The sequence below is a fragment of the Anopheles gambiae genome, chromosome X, assembly GCF_943734735.2.
Source record: "Anopheles gambiae chromosome X, idAnoGambNW_F1_1, whole genome shotgun sequence".
NCBI classification, from domain to species: Eukaryota; Metazoa; Arthropoda; class Insecta; order Diptera; family Culicidae; genus Anopheles; species Anopheles gambiae.
Window position 1 is genome coordinate 14769175 of NC_064600.1, and position 15518 is coordinate 14784692.

The 15518-nt window shown below is 42.9% G+C and overlaps 1 protein-coding gene across 13 annotated transcripts in view; it reads right to left on the reverse strand.

Moving 5' to 3' along the window:
• Positions 1–15518, reverse strand: part of LOC4576020 (glutamate receptor ionotropic, kainate 2) — a 116135-nt gene that overhangs the window by 30687 nt on the left and 69930 nt on the right. For all 13 annotated transcript variants that reach the window (XM_061642575.1, XM_061642492.1, XM_061642560.1 and 10 more), the window contains 4 exons: positions 11859–12016; positions 3263–3404; positions 2994–3152; positions 2792–2812 (listed from right to left, as the gene is read on the reverse strand). In XM_061642575.1, the coding sequence (XP_061498559.1) occupies positions 2792–2812; positions 2994–3152; positions 3263–3404; positions 11859–12016 (480 nt within the window). The remainder of the gene's footprint in view (positions 1–2791; positions 2813–2993; positions 3153–3262; positions 3405–11858; positions 12017–15518) is intronic.

Genomic DNA, 15518 nt, shown 5'->3' on the forward strand with positions numbered 1-15518 from the left:
GTTGTGGCTGTTATAGTAGTAGTTGTAGTAGAAGTTGTAGTAGTAGTAGTTGTTGTTGTTGTTGGGGATTTTATTGTGGGTAGAACATTTTTCGTATGTGTGTCGTGTCCTTGTGTTAATTTACTTTTTTTCCAGCAGTGAACCTATTATTACTTGATGTGAGTAAAAATAAAGTCTCAAAATGATTTTTGGCGTGAAAATTCTCGAGTTTTGGCCCGCAGCCACAACTGGTACGCTATAGCCATAATTGCTATCTTGACATGCAATTGTTATTGAAATTTGGTACTATTTTGATAAACACTAGTCAAAATAAAAAAATACTCTTGTGTTCTACACGTTTTAAATTTCGGTATAGACTTTCAAATTTTTACCCAATGCTTATTTTTACAGGAGTCAAATCGGTATCTTGATGACATATTATAGCGACAATTGATCCAATTGTTGGTAAAGCACAGTTGAGTTGGAATGTGTTGTTTTTTTTTGATAATATACGTGTACAGTAGAACAGCAAGATACGACTGCATTGTCGAAAAATTGTTCGATAGCATGGCTTCAGTCGAAAAAGTCGTATGACGTACATAGGTCCATAAAAAGTTTACAACCATAGTTGAAGAGTCGAAATCTATGATTTTGTGAATTAAAAAAAAACTATTTACGATAATGTATGATACGATTAATATGCATGTAGCTGTTATTGATCAGAAATTGAATGAAAAATGCATTAATTTCTGCTAAATTACAACTTTTGCTGGCACGATATCGACCTCGTGTGGATTAACCAAACAAATAGCAAATCAAAACAACGAGCTGTCAAGGACAGCTCGAACAATTGCTAAAGGTTACCCCAGAAGGCGCTGTCGTGAGAGATAAGGACGGAAAGATGCGCCAAGATGTGAGACAACCAGCTGATCATAAATAGGGCCAATTGGATAAAAGTTCGGTTAAGTTCACTAAGCGGGGTCAGGCAGGGTCAAGTAGCACAGCTGATCGAGGAACAGGGTGCCATCGCAAATCGCGGTAGTAGCAAAAGTTTAGCGAGAAAGAACAGACGAATTTTTAAACTGCACAATAAATATAAACATACAAAGCCAGTTCTAAAAACGTCTATCAAGCTACTCGAAATAAATAGAAAGCTACATCCGTAGCAACAACATTCAACTGTCAAAATCGAAATCTTCGTTTCAGCGAATCGTCGTCACTCAAGTGGTTCGTTTATCGAGAATCACCTATATAGGAAAGAGTGCCAAAAACCTATTTTTGCGATTTTAGCTATAAGCTTAAAGATACTTTCCTAGTGCCTAACCTACTTTATCTAAACCTTAACCTGAACTATAAAGAATAGAGTTGAGCTGTATAAAGCAAACATAACACAAATACATTAAGGTCTAGTTTGTGTGAAGGGATACATCATTGTTTGTTTGTGTGATTTTTTAAAAATATTGATAACTATAGTATTCGTGTTGCTTTCTGAATCTGAATGAAAAAAACAAGAACTGTTCTAGCTAATTTAAAATCAAACAAGGATTGAATAATTGATATAATAATAGAAATCCACTAATCTAAATTTTATGACATACTACAAATGAAATTTGAACTATTCCAGCATCAGAAGGAGGTTCCATATGTCCACTTGTTGTCATGCTATGCGAGCCTGGCTGTAGCGATGAACCGTCAACATGCGTTCCAAAATGTCCGACGTGCACCGTTTAGAGACGTGTGCCTGGGATGGTTTTAATCGGTCTCGTTCTGGACGATCACCGTTCCATTTGCCGGGGCCCCGTGCTTAATGATGGATGGACCTTCGGTTCGACCGGTTATGTGGTCAAATTCTCGCTCCAATAATTTACTCACGTGCAAGGCGGGCCAGGCGGACCCGTTCGCCAACGCGGCGGATGGCGGCAGAGGCTGTTAGCTTTCAATAATGCTGGCGTTTATCTCGCGGCCCAGTACACAAGCCAGCGTGAAGTGTTAACTTTAAATTATTATCCCCCTCCCTGTTTGGATGTAATTTCGCCTCAGCAGTGCAACAAGTAATTGTACCGCCGAAGCTATTTAAGGAGGACAAAAGCTGTACCGTTTTCCAATCCCGGCAAGGGCAGGAATAGAAGGAAGCCAACCCCATTGCTCAAATCGTCTGATCTTTCATTGATATTTACATTAAATTTCTTCATGCCACCCGCTGGGTCAGTTGATTGACATGAATTTCAATGCAACGGTAAATATAACAACCTCGGGACGTAGCCGGAAATTTCATTCCAATTTCCGTGAGCCCCCGTAGCCGAGTCATTGCGGGTTGAAAAATGAGTTCCTGCTCTGCGTGTGTGTGCTTAGCAGGATGAAGCAAAGGTAGGAGCTGCAGAGCCGTCGGTCAGACGTCCGGACAGCCGGAAATGATGACGACAACGACGACGAAGACGACTACGTAAAGCCTGTCAAGAGGGTGCCCTTCCTTCCTTGCCAAGCTCGTACCATTCCGGGGGGTGGGGGGGGGGGGGAGGGAGTTTTTATTTCCTTGGGAGCAAGAGCACGTCCCAGTGTTTGCATTTTTATTGCTCCTCCCGCCCCAACAAGCACCATGGAAAAAACAGCCTGTGCCCGGGGAAAATTGAAATAATGTCAACCGGGCTGACGGCTCGGCCCAGTTGTCGGACAGCACGAAAAGTCCGACCTGACGCTGCCGCAGCCGTAATCTTCAACGCTCGAGCCGTGGCCCAACTGTCCGGGCTGGGCAGCCGTTTTTGGCAGAATAATTCAAAAGCCCAGCATTTTTGGGCCGGCGGGCTACACTCACCTTGATCACGGTCACGTTCTCCTATTATCCGGTTGTCCAAATGTCCAGTGTTTTCGTTGTTGGTTTGCGGTAAACCCGTGGGGCGGGGGCGTGACGTAAGGCAGCGTGAGAAAGAAGAACCACCGACGTCCGACGATGGTCAGGGTGTGATTTATGAAGTGAATCGCTTTGCGGTTTTGAGGAATGCTGGCCGAACACTTACCGCCGTTTTGAAGTCAACCTTTTTGCCGAGCCGTGCCTCGCCGATCGTCCAGTTGTGGATGGCCTGCGCTACCTCCGGGTTTTCCGGATCGACCAGCCGGAACGCGGTAATGTTGGTGCCACCGTACTTGAACTCGTCCAGATTGATGGTGTGCAGATCCTGAGTGAACGAAAAAGGGAAAAGATTTGTGCGACAGTTTAGATACGATGTACATATATATATATATATATATATATGTGTGTGTGTGTGGGATGAGCATGAACACTTACCAGCGATGTGATGAGATAGCTGTGGTAGTCGCTCATCATACCGATCTGCTGCGCCTGCTTCAGCACCTCGTAGATCCGCTCGGTCGAACAGTCGAGCACGATGTGCGATTCGGCCGAGTTTTTGATCTGCTTCAGCAGCGGGCTGCAAGGGGAAAACACAAAAAGGCAGATATAACCGATTGAAAAACCGAGTTAATGAATGTCCACGGCACGATGCATGTGTGCTTCAGCAGTCCCGCTCGGAATATTATGGCACCGGGTTGACCCTCGTTGTCAGCTCTTCGCTTAGCAGGCCTGTACAACATCGTTCGAGGAACGATAGGAGCGGTAGATAACAATCCCTGGAACGTTTTTCCGGATGATGTACTTGCACGCAAACCTTTGCCCACTATCTGTCACTGTGGTAGGTGACGAGCACGTCGGCCCTGAGCACTTCATTTCGCTACTGAAGCGCTCTTAATCTTCTTCCCGTTACAAAGTAACTCATGCGGAGCAGTACAGCTTCGCCGAAACTGGCTCGTTCCAAGCAAACAGCAAGCTCATCGCTAAGCGGTACTGTGTCTGCTTTATTCCGGGTGAATCCATTCGGTTCCAACCGATGCTCATTTGCCGAACAAAAATTAGTTTTCCTGCTATTGCAATGTTCGTGATGCTGCTAGCAAATGGAGTGTGAATGTTGATCAGCGGGCATGTTGTGTGACTGGCACTTCACCTCCCGTTGCCTTGAATTTGAATGCTGTGACACGGTTTGTGACACAAGCACACACACACACACACACAGACATGGCTTATCATTACGCAAATGTGCCATATAGCAGCCCTCACCCCAGTTTTATGCAGTAAATTATACAAAACATCGAGAGTCGACGGTACCGAATCCATCCAATGTGCCCAATTTCCACCCCGAGAAACGGTGTAAATCGTTGGATATTATTGGCTCACGAAAATGGGGGAAGTTTTGCTTGATTATCGATCAATTGAAGCCGTCTGCTGGCCACAGTGGCGACAACGTTCGAGCAGTTTGTTGTAACATCGTTGCATCGCTGCAATGGCGTAATACTGTGTAATAGGAGAGCATCTGGTTGCATGATTTTATTAAGTTACTTTCACAATAGCGTCGGCTGCGGGAATCGATGATTGGAAACCATTCCAGGTAGTAATAAAGCGATACATGAACGCTATTGGTTCATTAGCAGCGACTGGTTGGTTTTATTTTAGCGCACGAGAGCTTTTGAAGAATGATGTGATGCTTCATGAATATTACCTGCTGTTTGGTGCAAAAGTACGCGATTTTTGAAGCCATTAAATTAGTTGCTCATTGTTATAACACTGGATGCAATTAATTTCTGCTTGACTTCACGCAACCATAATTGTAATAATTTCTCAAATTGTTATGGTTTGAATACATTACAACAGAATAGAAAATTAATTGAACAAAACCTCAATAATTAAGCAAATTAATAAACAAGCGGAACGAATAGTAGAGCTAATTCAATACTAGAAAAACCTTGGCTACTAGTAACGTAGTACATGATTAATTTGTTTTATTTGACAATAGAATGGAAATAACTGGGTCAAACTTATACACCTATAGTCACCTGAAACAGTGGTCGGCAAATTTTACGGACGAAAGAGCCAAATTTTATGCAAATGCTAGTAGAGTTATCCGTGAGCCAAATTGTATAATGGGATCTCTAGACATTTTGGGGATATCTCCGGTGTTTCTCCAGAAAGCAACATACCTAACAACCTAACATTTGTGATTCCTGGAGATTCCTGCCTGATGTATGCTTGTGATGTACGTTTATTTAAAATTGTCTCCTCGTACCTCTGACTGCTTGACTTTGCAAACGATCTGTGATGATTTCAGTCGAAAAGTGTTGCGTTATCACATTTCTTAGGTTTAAGAGGAATATTGACATTTCCTGCAAGTTGTCAGATTTCATAGCTCAATGCAGCAATGAGGTATTTGACTCAGGGGTTATCTTAGACAGTAAATTAAATTTAAATTTTCATTACAAACAATCCATTAGCAAAGCTTTAAAAATGCTAAGACGCATCTGTAAACTCGCTAACGATTTTAATTATCTGATTTGCCTCGAGACTCTGTATGTGTGCTATGGGCAATACTTGAGTCAAATGGTGTACTATGGAATCTCAACTCTGAATTGTGGATGAATACATTTAAAAAGCTATACAATGTCGGTTCACACGTTTGCACGCAATTTTTCATCATACGCAGACTATGGAGCGTGCCGTTTACTATTAGGACTAAAGTCTCTTCAGTCATTGGCGTAAAACTGTTCATTGTATGTTTGGTGCCAAATTGTACTTCGGTTTTATTTGGCGAATTGTGAATAACTGTAACATTAGTTAGTTGTGAAAGTATTTTTTTATTAAATATGTGAAGAGATCAGATATAGTATGTCTTTAATATAGTATTTCACTACACACTATTTTGCGTAAAGTAAGCAATGCTCAACAACCACAAAAATTCTCCTAAACATCATCATATTTTATGCAATACGGCAAAACCGTCCCTTCTGATCATAACTCATCACACTTTCGTTAAGTATTTTAAACGATTTTGGAGAATTATATAGCTATATGACAAAAATATATTACAAAATGTACACTAATTATTTCTGTATGCGAAAAAAACTAATAAAGTAATTTGTTACTGGAATTCTAGATGATTTGTTAAAACATGCTCACAAAAATAGGAATAGTGTGATAGTAGTTATTAAGGGTATATTTTTAGGAGTTTTTAGGAAACCAATTGAACAAAACCGTGCTTAGATGGTTACACATTATAGGAGTCCCATGTCAACCCCCCGCTTAGGGCACCGAGATGTATAAATCCAGAAAGTAAATTCCAAATTAATTCATTACAGTGTATCCCACGATTTATAGGTTGGTTAGTTGTTTGAGCTTGTCTCACGATTTATTTATCGTATCCCATACATTTTTGGTTTGTCCCCTTAATTAATTCGTATCGTCCGATTGCGTATTAATACAATCAGTATACAAATTCTTCTAAATTCATACACTAATTCCTACGCTAATTCGTTTGCTCGCTCCTACGCTGAATTCCTACTATATTTCCTACACTATTCCTACGCTGTACATTTTCTACCGCCTATGATGTGTCGACTAGAGCTGCAATTGTATCGGTTCTAGGCCCGGAGCTGGCCCCGGTCCAAGTATCGTTCCGAATCCGGAACAGTTCCAGGTATTGTTCTTTGCAATAATTAAAATCGGGAGCTTTTTCTGGATCAGTATGGGTTCATGATGGGGCCCCGGACCAGTATGGGTTCTAGGACCAGTATAGATTCTTGATAGGCTAAAAAAAAGTTAAGCTGTTAAGGTAGACAGTCACGTGCATAATCATGGATAGAAGCTGCGCCGAAAGGGGGAGTTGAAAGAATGCAAAACGGTATGTAAGTGACAGCGACTAGTTCAATACGATGAATAATCGTAGGCACACACACAGTAAGCATGACGTTTGATTTGTTATTGTTTGAAACAGCGATATGTTTTCACCGTACGCCAGATCACGTGATGTGACTTTTTACTACCCGACCCGCGGGGTAGCTGGGTTCGAAAGGCGGTTCGACCGGGTGAAAATCCCACAAGCTGGGCCCCCAATGCAGAACGATCTTCCCGGGTGGGATAAAACCAAAACCATCCCGAAACCAAAAAAGGACAACAAAGGGCATAAAAACAATGCAAATAAAGCACTCCCTCCGTCCTTCCCAATTTGCCCCACGCCGAGCGGTATGTATCGAGCTGTGTAAGTGGTTGAGTGGAGCCTGCAATGCGTAAAACATATACATATGTTGTTTTTCCAACCACCCACTGGACCAAACAGAAACAAAGGGTGGTCAAAAGCGGAGTGCCAGAAAAGTGTGCGCATTTCTGTCGTCATTGGAACCCCCCAAAAAAACGGAAAATTTTACCACCGGGAGGGTTTTGAAAAGCTCACCTCTAAGCTCACTTTTCCACCTAGCCCCTTCCGTCCAGGGCGGCGCGGGGCAGTGCAATAAAAAATATGAAATGAAAGCCCAACCCGCCCAACAAACGGTGGCACATGGCGCGATCGCGCCTACTGGACATTCATTATCCGTTTTGGGGATGTGCATGTGAATGTTGCTTTTTTTTGTGGCCATGCCGAGATCAAACGCGGGGCCGCAGCGGGTGGCCGTGTCAGAGAATGGCGTTTTTTTTTTCGCTGCCGGGGTGCGCTGTGTCCCCGTCAGAATGCGAATTTTCATGCATTTTTCCCACCCATTGGGGAGATTTTTGTGTGTTTTATTCATTCTCAACCCCTCCCACGGCTGACACCCTCCATCACCCCTGCGGGAGCGGTTTAAAAAGGTCCAAAAGCAGGGATCATGTGGTTTTTGTTTGATGCAGTAAATTTAGCGCGTCCCGCTCGGTCTACGCCCGTTTCAACCCCCCTCCCCTTCCTGGAGTGGGCGCTGGGAAGGAGGAAGAAGAAAAAAAAAACGCAAAATCAACACTCTGACCCCGCACCCACTCAGACTAGTTGAAGAGTGTAGGTGTGCGAAAGGGAAAGAATGGTGTGTGTGTGTGTGTGTGTGTGTGTGTGTGTGTGTGTGTGTGTGTTTTTGAGAGACCTAAAAACAGAAAAACGACCCCTTCTCTTCGCTGGTTCAAACCTTCAAACGGGGTCTAGCCGCAGCCGGGACTAGAGCAGCGGGGAAACAACAAAACGGAAACACAACAACACCCCCAACCCCTTCACCAAGGGGGATGCTTTCCATCGCACCAACGTCACGGCTGGCTGGCAGGCTGAAGAGGTGTCAGTGGGCAAAAACAGTAGTTGTACAGTGGGTTGATTTCGGTGGTGTAAGAATTATGACCCTTTTCACGGCCCGATACACGGCGCGATCCCACGTGTATCGGTTTGGGAATTTGCCGTGTTGCTATCCTGCCGTCCCACCCGCTCTCTGCCACCCACAAGGACACGCAAGCGGGCTGTGTGCGGTTTTGCACAGATGTAACCCGCTTTGCGTACGCGTTGGAAAACTTTTGCACCCACGGGCTCACCCGAGCGCTTGGCATGCATTCGTTTGCTACCACATTAAAGAAGGTAAGAAAAGGGGTGGGGAAGGAGAGAAGGGTTGGCTACCACCACTTGCCCTCACACACATACACACACATTTATATAAATTTACACACGCATGGACCCGTGGCAGGGGCCAATTGAAACAAATTTCAATTTGAAAATTCATATAAATTTTACCGCCACGCTCGCAGGTCCCACCGCAAGTTATAAACATGGCAACACGGGTTTAAGCGCGTGAGAGAGAGAGAGGATAAGTGGGTGGGAGAGGGATGGAAGGCAGATGAAGATAATGAAGTACCGGGAGGGAGTACGGGGACCGACGATGCGCACAGCCCAATTCCCATGCAATATAAGCTGGGCGCCGTCCCCGAATGCGTTGCGTTCACTCATCAGAAATTCATCAGGTAGTGCGCGAGCGCGCTCTGCCGTGCTGTCGCGCGACGGCAGGAAGTTGATTTGTGTGGTGAATGACACACGAGGGCACGCAGGTATACGCCAGCAAGGCCGCAACAGGGTTTACATTATGCGACACAGCTGTGGGTTCGTTCACCGTGCGAGCGCGATTGAGTGAAATGCGATTAATTTGAAGCGATACACACACTTGAAGGCACCGAGCACTTAGAAGCAGCAGCTTCTTTAAAAAGCTACCACACCACTAGCATGCGTTGCATAGCTTTAGGCGGTGGCTTTTTTTATATTTTATATTCTCCACTGCCAACTGGTAACGCTCCCCGCGTGGTGATTGGAATGGGAAAGCGCAACATTATCCCGTCCGCACTTTCAACCCCATGCCATGTGATGTGACCTGTACGTGTGGTCCAAAAATTCCACGGCAGAATGACACGGTATAAAACCAACAAAAAAAAGAAGTTAAATAAAGCCGTGAACATTTTAATGAGATACCGCAACACCGCGAACGCGGTGGAGGATGAAAATGCCCACCGGGTGAAAACACTCGGCACTGGCGGTCCTGTTTGGTGCAACGGCTGGAAATGGTACCCAACGCTGCACCCCAAAATGGAGGGACACATTTGGCCGCTGAGTATTGCAGGGTTGGTAAATGGAGTAATTTTATTTTTCTTTACATTATAAAATATACGATTTATCAGCCTTTCTGCTTAATTATTCATTCATGGGCTTTACTTCAGGATCATTTTTGGCTTTTTTTTTGTATTCACTTTTCAAAAGCTCTTTAATATAATTATTTAAAGTCCTTTATCAAACAGCAAAACTAGTCTTTTTTGCTGTAGGATACCTTCACCCGATAAAAAATTCAAACTATTACAAAGGCGCTCGGCGAACAATCATTTGCCTTCATGTAACGTATGATTGTATACACTTGGGTTTTTTTAACGTAGTTTAGGAAATTTTCAATGACATTTTTTCAGCCGAAAATTCCGTAATTGTTTCAGTTAAAGGATATTTACAGTACAGTAATTTTGAAATCGTTTACTGAAATCATATCAAGCTAGTCAAGCTTATAGATCAGTAATTGATAGCGATTAAAAGATTAAAATGTGTCAAAAAACATTGATATTGATGTTTTTTTTATTGATGCGCAGAGAGGCAGTCCGTTCAGCTCATGTTCATTCATGTTCCATAATGTTTGATACAGTTTTTATACTGTATGTTGCCGTAACAAGCTTGATGGTTCAGTAAGCGCCTACCAAATCAGCTGTTTGCACATGAGCAAGCGAGCATCGCCATTGTTTTGTTTTGAGGCACTGGCTGACAGGTCGATTTAAAAGAAAAAAAAAATTGCGTTACTGAAAGGCATCCAATTGTTTTACTGAAAATCAGTTCAAATATGACATTAATGCTGAAATGCAGCAAACCTATCTGTAAGCTTGCTAAGCTGTAAAAAAGATTACTAAAGCAAACTTAGAAAACGTGCTCTGTAGCATCATCTTGGCACCAGTGTTGCTAAGCGCCTAAATATATACAATATAGTTATTTTCATTGCATGGCGAACAGGAAAGATTAATACTCACTGGCGATGTGAATAGCCAGAAGGTATGGAATTATTGTAATATTGATACAATTTACATGAAAGAAATAATTTAATTTGTTCAGGCAAATTTCATAACCACACATGCTAGAGAAAAAAGTGAAGAGAAAAAGTAGGAGAAAAAAAGAGTAAGACAACGAGTGAATTGGCAAGGATTTACATTGACTTTCACAGATTAATTATTTTTAATGAAAGCTCCTTTGATTTGTTAATAGTTTTAAACCAAGAAAAATTTGTTCTAAACTACAGACATGTCAGTAATCTTTTATTGTGTAGTTTTAGGCGTTATTTACTTGATATTAGTTGGATGCAAATTTTGCATGTGGTGGTTAACTCATGCACTGTTATTATTGAATAAAATCTTGAAAGTGTTCGAGAAGGGTAAGGACTGGTGAAACCCTGTAAATTCACTGAACCATATAGCACTCAATGACACACACACAAACACACACACACACACACACACACACACACACACACACACACACACACACACACACACACACACACACACACACACACACACACACACACACACACACACACACACACACACACACACACACACAAACACACACAAACACACACACACACACACACACACACACACACACACACACACACACATACACACACACACACACACACACACACACACACACACACACACACACACACACACACACACACACACACACACACACACACACACACACACACACACACACACACACACACACACACACGCACGCACTCATCCACCATTCATTGTAGTTTGAAGAGAAAACGGCCGTGCCGGATGTGGTTGTTTGCAGGTGGATGGCGAAACGCAACGGTTTGCAGTTACACAACCGCATACACATCAGTTTGCGGGGTTGCCACCCGGTTCGCCCGAACCCGGTGACTCTTGCGTGTGTGTGTGCGTTTCAAAGTCAATTGTGAAGTTGCCATTTGCGCAACACAAAAAGGCGGGTACCAACGCACGCACAAAGAGATTAATTTCCTGTTCCGCAGCACGGCAACGCTGACGAAGGACGGCACGAGTGCAGCCGAGTCGCAGTTTTGTAATAAAGGTGTGGTGCAGTGGCTTCGTTTGGCGGCTCTTTCCAAAGTCAAAGGCTCTTTCCAAATAGTGCACAGTTGACTCCAATAAACCGGCTGCCTAATTGCACTGACAGAAGCGTCCCTGCAGTTTCCCAAAGGGCGATACAGCACAGCTTGCCGCTTGCGAGTTGCAGCGTGCTGACAAAGATTTCCACCTCGAGCGTGGTGGCTACTTCGTTCCCCTCTCAAGGGAAGCATAAACACTTGCGCAAACTTCTCGCAACCGAAATCAAAACCCCTTGGAAGAGAGAAGGAGAGAGAGCAGAACTGTTTCTTCTTAGGCAACATTGCCGGCGAGTGGGGGCGGTTGTTTTAAATAATTCATAAATTAAATTTATTCCCCCGGGGGCCGGAAGGGAAGTTTTTGGAGGCTCGCCGCTACCGCCACTTACCGGTAATCGCCGGAGTCACTCAACTGTCGCACGGTGATCGGGTAGTCGGAGAGTCCATGCGCCTTGAGCAGTTCCTGCATGCGCACCAGCCCCTCGTTCGTTTCATAGATGATGGTGAAAGACTTCCAGCCCCAGGCCGCCACCAGATCCACGTATGCCTGTGAAAGAGAGAGAGAGAGAGAGAGAGAGAGAGAGAAAGAAAGAGAGAGAAAGATATATTAGTATACTGCTAGTTAACATCGGGTGTGTACGATTCCATTGAAGATCCCAACAGGGCAGATTACTCGCCACATCTCGTGCGAATGGGCGGGCACAATAGTAGTACACGGACGTGTACTCTCAAGTGTCTCGTTGTGTCTGACTTGTTTACGTTTTGGCCTGATGCCCATCGTGAATCTTTCTCCATTATCGCTCGTTGCGCACTAGCCAGTCCATTGTAGCGATTGAACAAGCGGACAGCGAGGAACGACATTGTTGCGGGATCAAGCGCTCCATCAAGTGGCCTCTTCCCGTCTACTTAGCTCTTTTTTTTCTTCTTCTTCTTTTAGCGTGAAGTGAAGCACGCCTTACGCGTAGAGTGTCACTTTACAGTATGCTGGCGCTACGGGTCTCGTGTTACCCCCTGCCGTTGGGCCGAGTCGCGACCGCAACGAGCAGCTCCGGCTCGTTCCAGCACCACTTGAGGCTGCGGGTAATTGTTGCTTGCGAGTGGCTCCTTGACGTGAGCGCTATTGTGCTGGGCCGGTGTGTATCGGTTAGTTAAAGCGGATGCTAGGAGGATGGGGAGGAGGGTGCTTTTCGTCTTAAAAGGGTAAATACTAGACAAAGGTACATGCGTCACTTTGCTAAAACAGGAAGCAAAATTTTCGATGTCAAAATCAGCCTAACATTTCAGGCAATAGTTCAGCATCAAAAATGCTAAACCACAGTGTTTGTTTTGTAATATTCTAATGACTTTTTAGTTTCTTTCTTCTTACTTATGAACCCATGATTGAAAAAAATTGAACAGGCCATTCATTTAAATCACATCAACCAGTGATCGGAAAAGACGTGGGCCAAATGCGACCCACCGCAACATTACATCTAGTACGCGGAAGGATTTGCCTGGTTTTGAAAGTTGAGAGTAAACTATTCGCATAAAAAAATGCTGAACAACTTTTAGCATTACATTTCATTCCATCGTACTTTTCCACCTTTCATGATTGTAATATGGATTGACGGACTAATCATTACAGGGGCTTTCAGGAGTTCTCATAATTTAGGGACACTTTCTTGATTCTTTCTTACGAGAATTGAGCTTTATGCAACGAGAAGTGGACTCTACGGTACCCTTTTTGAACAGACTCATTCCCGCTAAATACAATAATGTCTTTCATCAGCAAATTTTGTGAGTCTATGTGTACGGTGACAACGTAAAAATGATGCACTTTTTTATGTCATAAAATACAAACCAGATTTCTTTTATCTGCAGAATCAATGCCCACAACATCTTTAAGTAGTAAAATTACATTGATCTTACAGTCAACTCTCCTTTATTTGAGAGGCGATGGGACTGTCGAATAAGAGAGGTATTCAAATTACAGAGATTGAAAGTGAATGAAAGGTCCATGCAAACAAGAAAGAGACAGAACATTTAGTGTGCAGTCTTGACTGTTGCTATAGGAAGCTGCGAACACGATTGTCAATTTGAGCATATATCGTTCAATAACCATGGCAACACCATACACAAATAAGAGGGATACAGATTTCAGAGGTTTTTTCAAATTAGCCAGACAAAAATGTACTGAAAATGAAGGGACTGTGGAAAATGTTCAAATAAGAGAGGTTTTTCAAATTGGAGAGGTGTCAAATAAGAGAGGGTTCACTGTAGTGTAGTTAAAATCTTCTTCCCTTGTATTCCATAATCGCCAGTAAGAGCTTTGTAAAGACATTGCAAGCCGCACGCACAACTTCGTTGAAGCCTTATGGGTTAGAGCTCAATCCTGTCGAAAGCAAAACATATCTATTCTCAAAAGTATTTAAGCGCAAGGCTTTAAATGGCTTTTGATAATGAAAAACAATGGCAAGACATTGCAAGCCATTGACCCTTTGGTCGTTGTAGCGCTCCAAATAATCTCAGATGAGTTTGATATCGTTCTGCTTGTATATTCTGAAGCCGTTAAATGTTCGTATATCAAGACATACTCCATAAGTACTGTCATTTTGCTGGTTCAAAGTTACATACATAGCAATTGATTTTTTATAAAAAAAAACAATGTTGTGAGCAGAGAGTGCTCTCTTCAGCAACCGAGATCTAACTACTCTATTACCCTATTACTAGCTTTTAACCTGGCGTGGATGATACAGTGTTTTGCGATAGAACTCAAGACGGCTGGACACTTTTATGAATAGGCGTTAGTCAATTGCAAGGCTGCGTAAAGATATGTGAAAACGTTGGCGACATCGGGGTCTGCAGATTTGTATCGCAAGTCTGTGGCACACTTTTCTGAGCACATTTTCGCTGCACAGGGACGGACGACCCAGCTCGTAAAGTCTTTTCAGGACGTCCACAAGGACAGTGGAAGCGTGGTAGGCCAAGTCTGGGACGTCCGCCATTAAGGCCGGGATAACATGTTCAACGAACATGTTGAAAATAATGGTGAAGAAATGTAAAATAGTCATGATGAATCCAAAGTATTAGAATGATGTGGAATAACTTCTTTCACGCGGGGAAAACAATGTTTACATTCAGAAGTGACTTGGAAAACCCTTCATTACACTTCTGCACACTGTGTTGTCAAACCTAAATGGATACATTTTCATAATTAGTTTTAATATTATGATACAACAATTTCGAGCCTTGTTGCAATGACAGAATTACAGAAAAAGAATAATTATTATTCTGAGATCGGACCCTTTTCCTTTTTAAGATCGTATGCTGAAATTTCAGTCTATCAGCTGTTTGCATTGTATAGCAGTTGTCGAGCAGCTATCAAAGTGGGTATAATAGACAGCCGGCCTTATCCCAAGGTGTGTGTATTTAGAAGGTTAGTTTTTATCGCTTATGCTGGGCGACATCTGTCAATCGCTGCATAAAAATTTAGACAAGGTAGTCCGATAGCCTGTTTGTTTACAACCAAATATGATCGTCACTTTTTGACAGGACTGGTGCACATTAATGCACAAACATGTTTTCCGGTGACTTGACGAACACACAAAACACTTCTCAAATCTTCATTCTATTCACTAAAAGTGCTTCAAACACGTGAAAAGCTGCAAATTGTAAGCTAAATAAAATCAGAACGACTTAACATTCATTTTTGTTTCGATAAAACATCTTCGATGAAGAGACCAATGTCTGCAACGTATGTGTTGCTATGAACAACCATCTGTTCCTATGGAAATTCATATCCCGCGCTCTGTCAAATGGCATTTTTTTACATTTAGATATTTTTTCGAGCAGACTCTCGAATCTAATTCTAGCTTTGAGTCTGAAAGAATCAAGGCTGAAAATCGTAGGATATTTTTGTGTGTGTGGTTTTGTATGGAGTGTTGACTGAAATTATGCCGTGAAGTTCACGGCATGAACTGTCAAACTCCATATGAATAAACCTGGCTAGTATCGTGAAAAGCCCCATCATTAGATTAGTCGTATCTAAGATTTTATTATACATTTAGTTA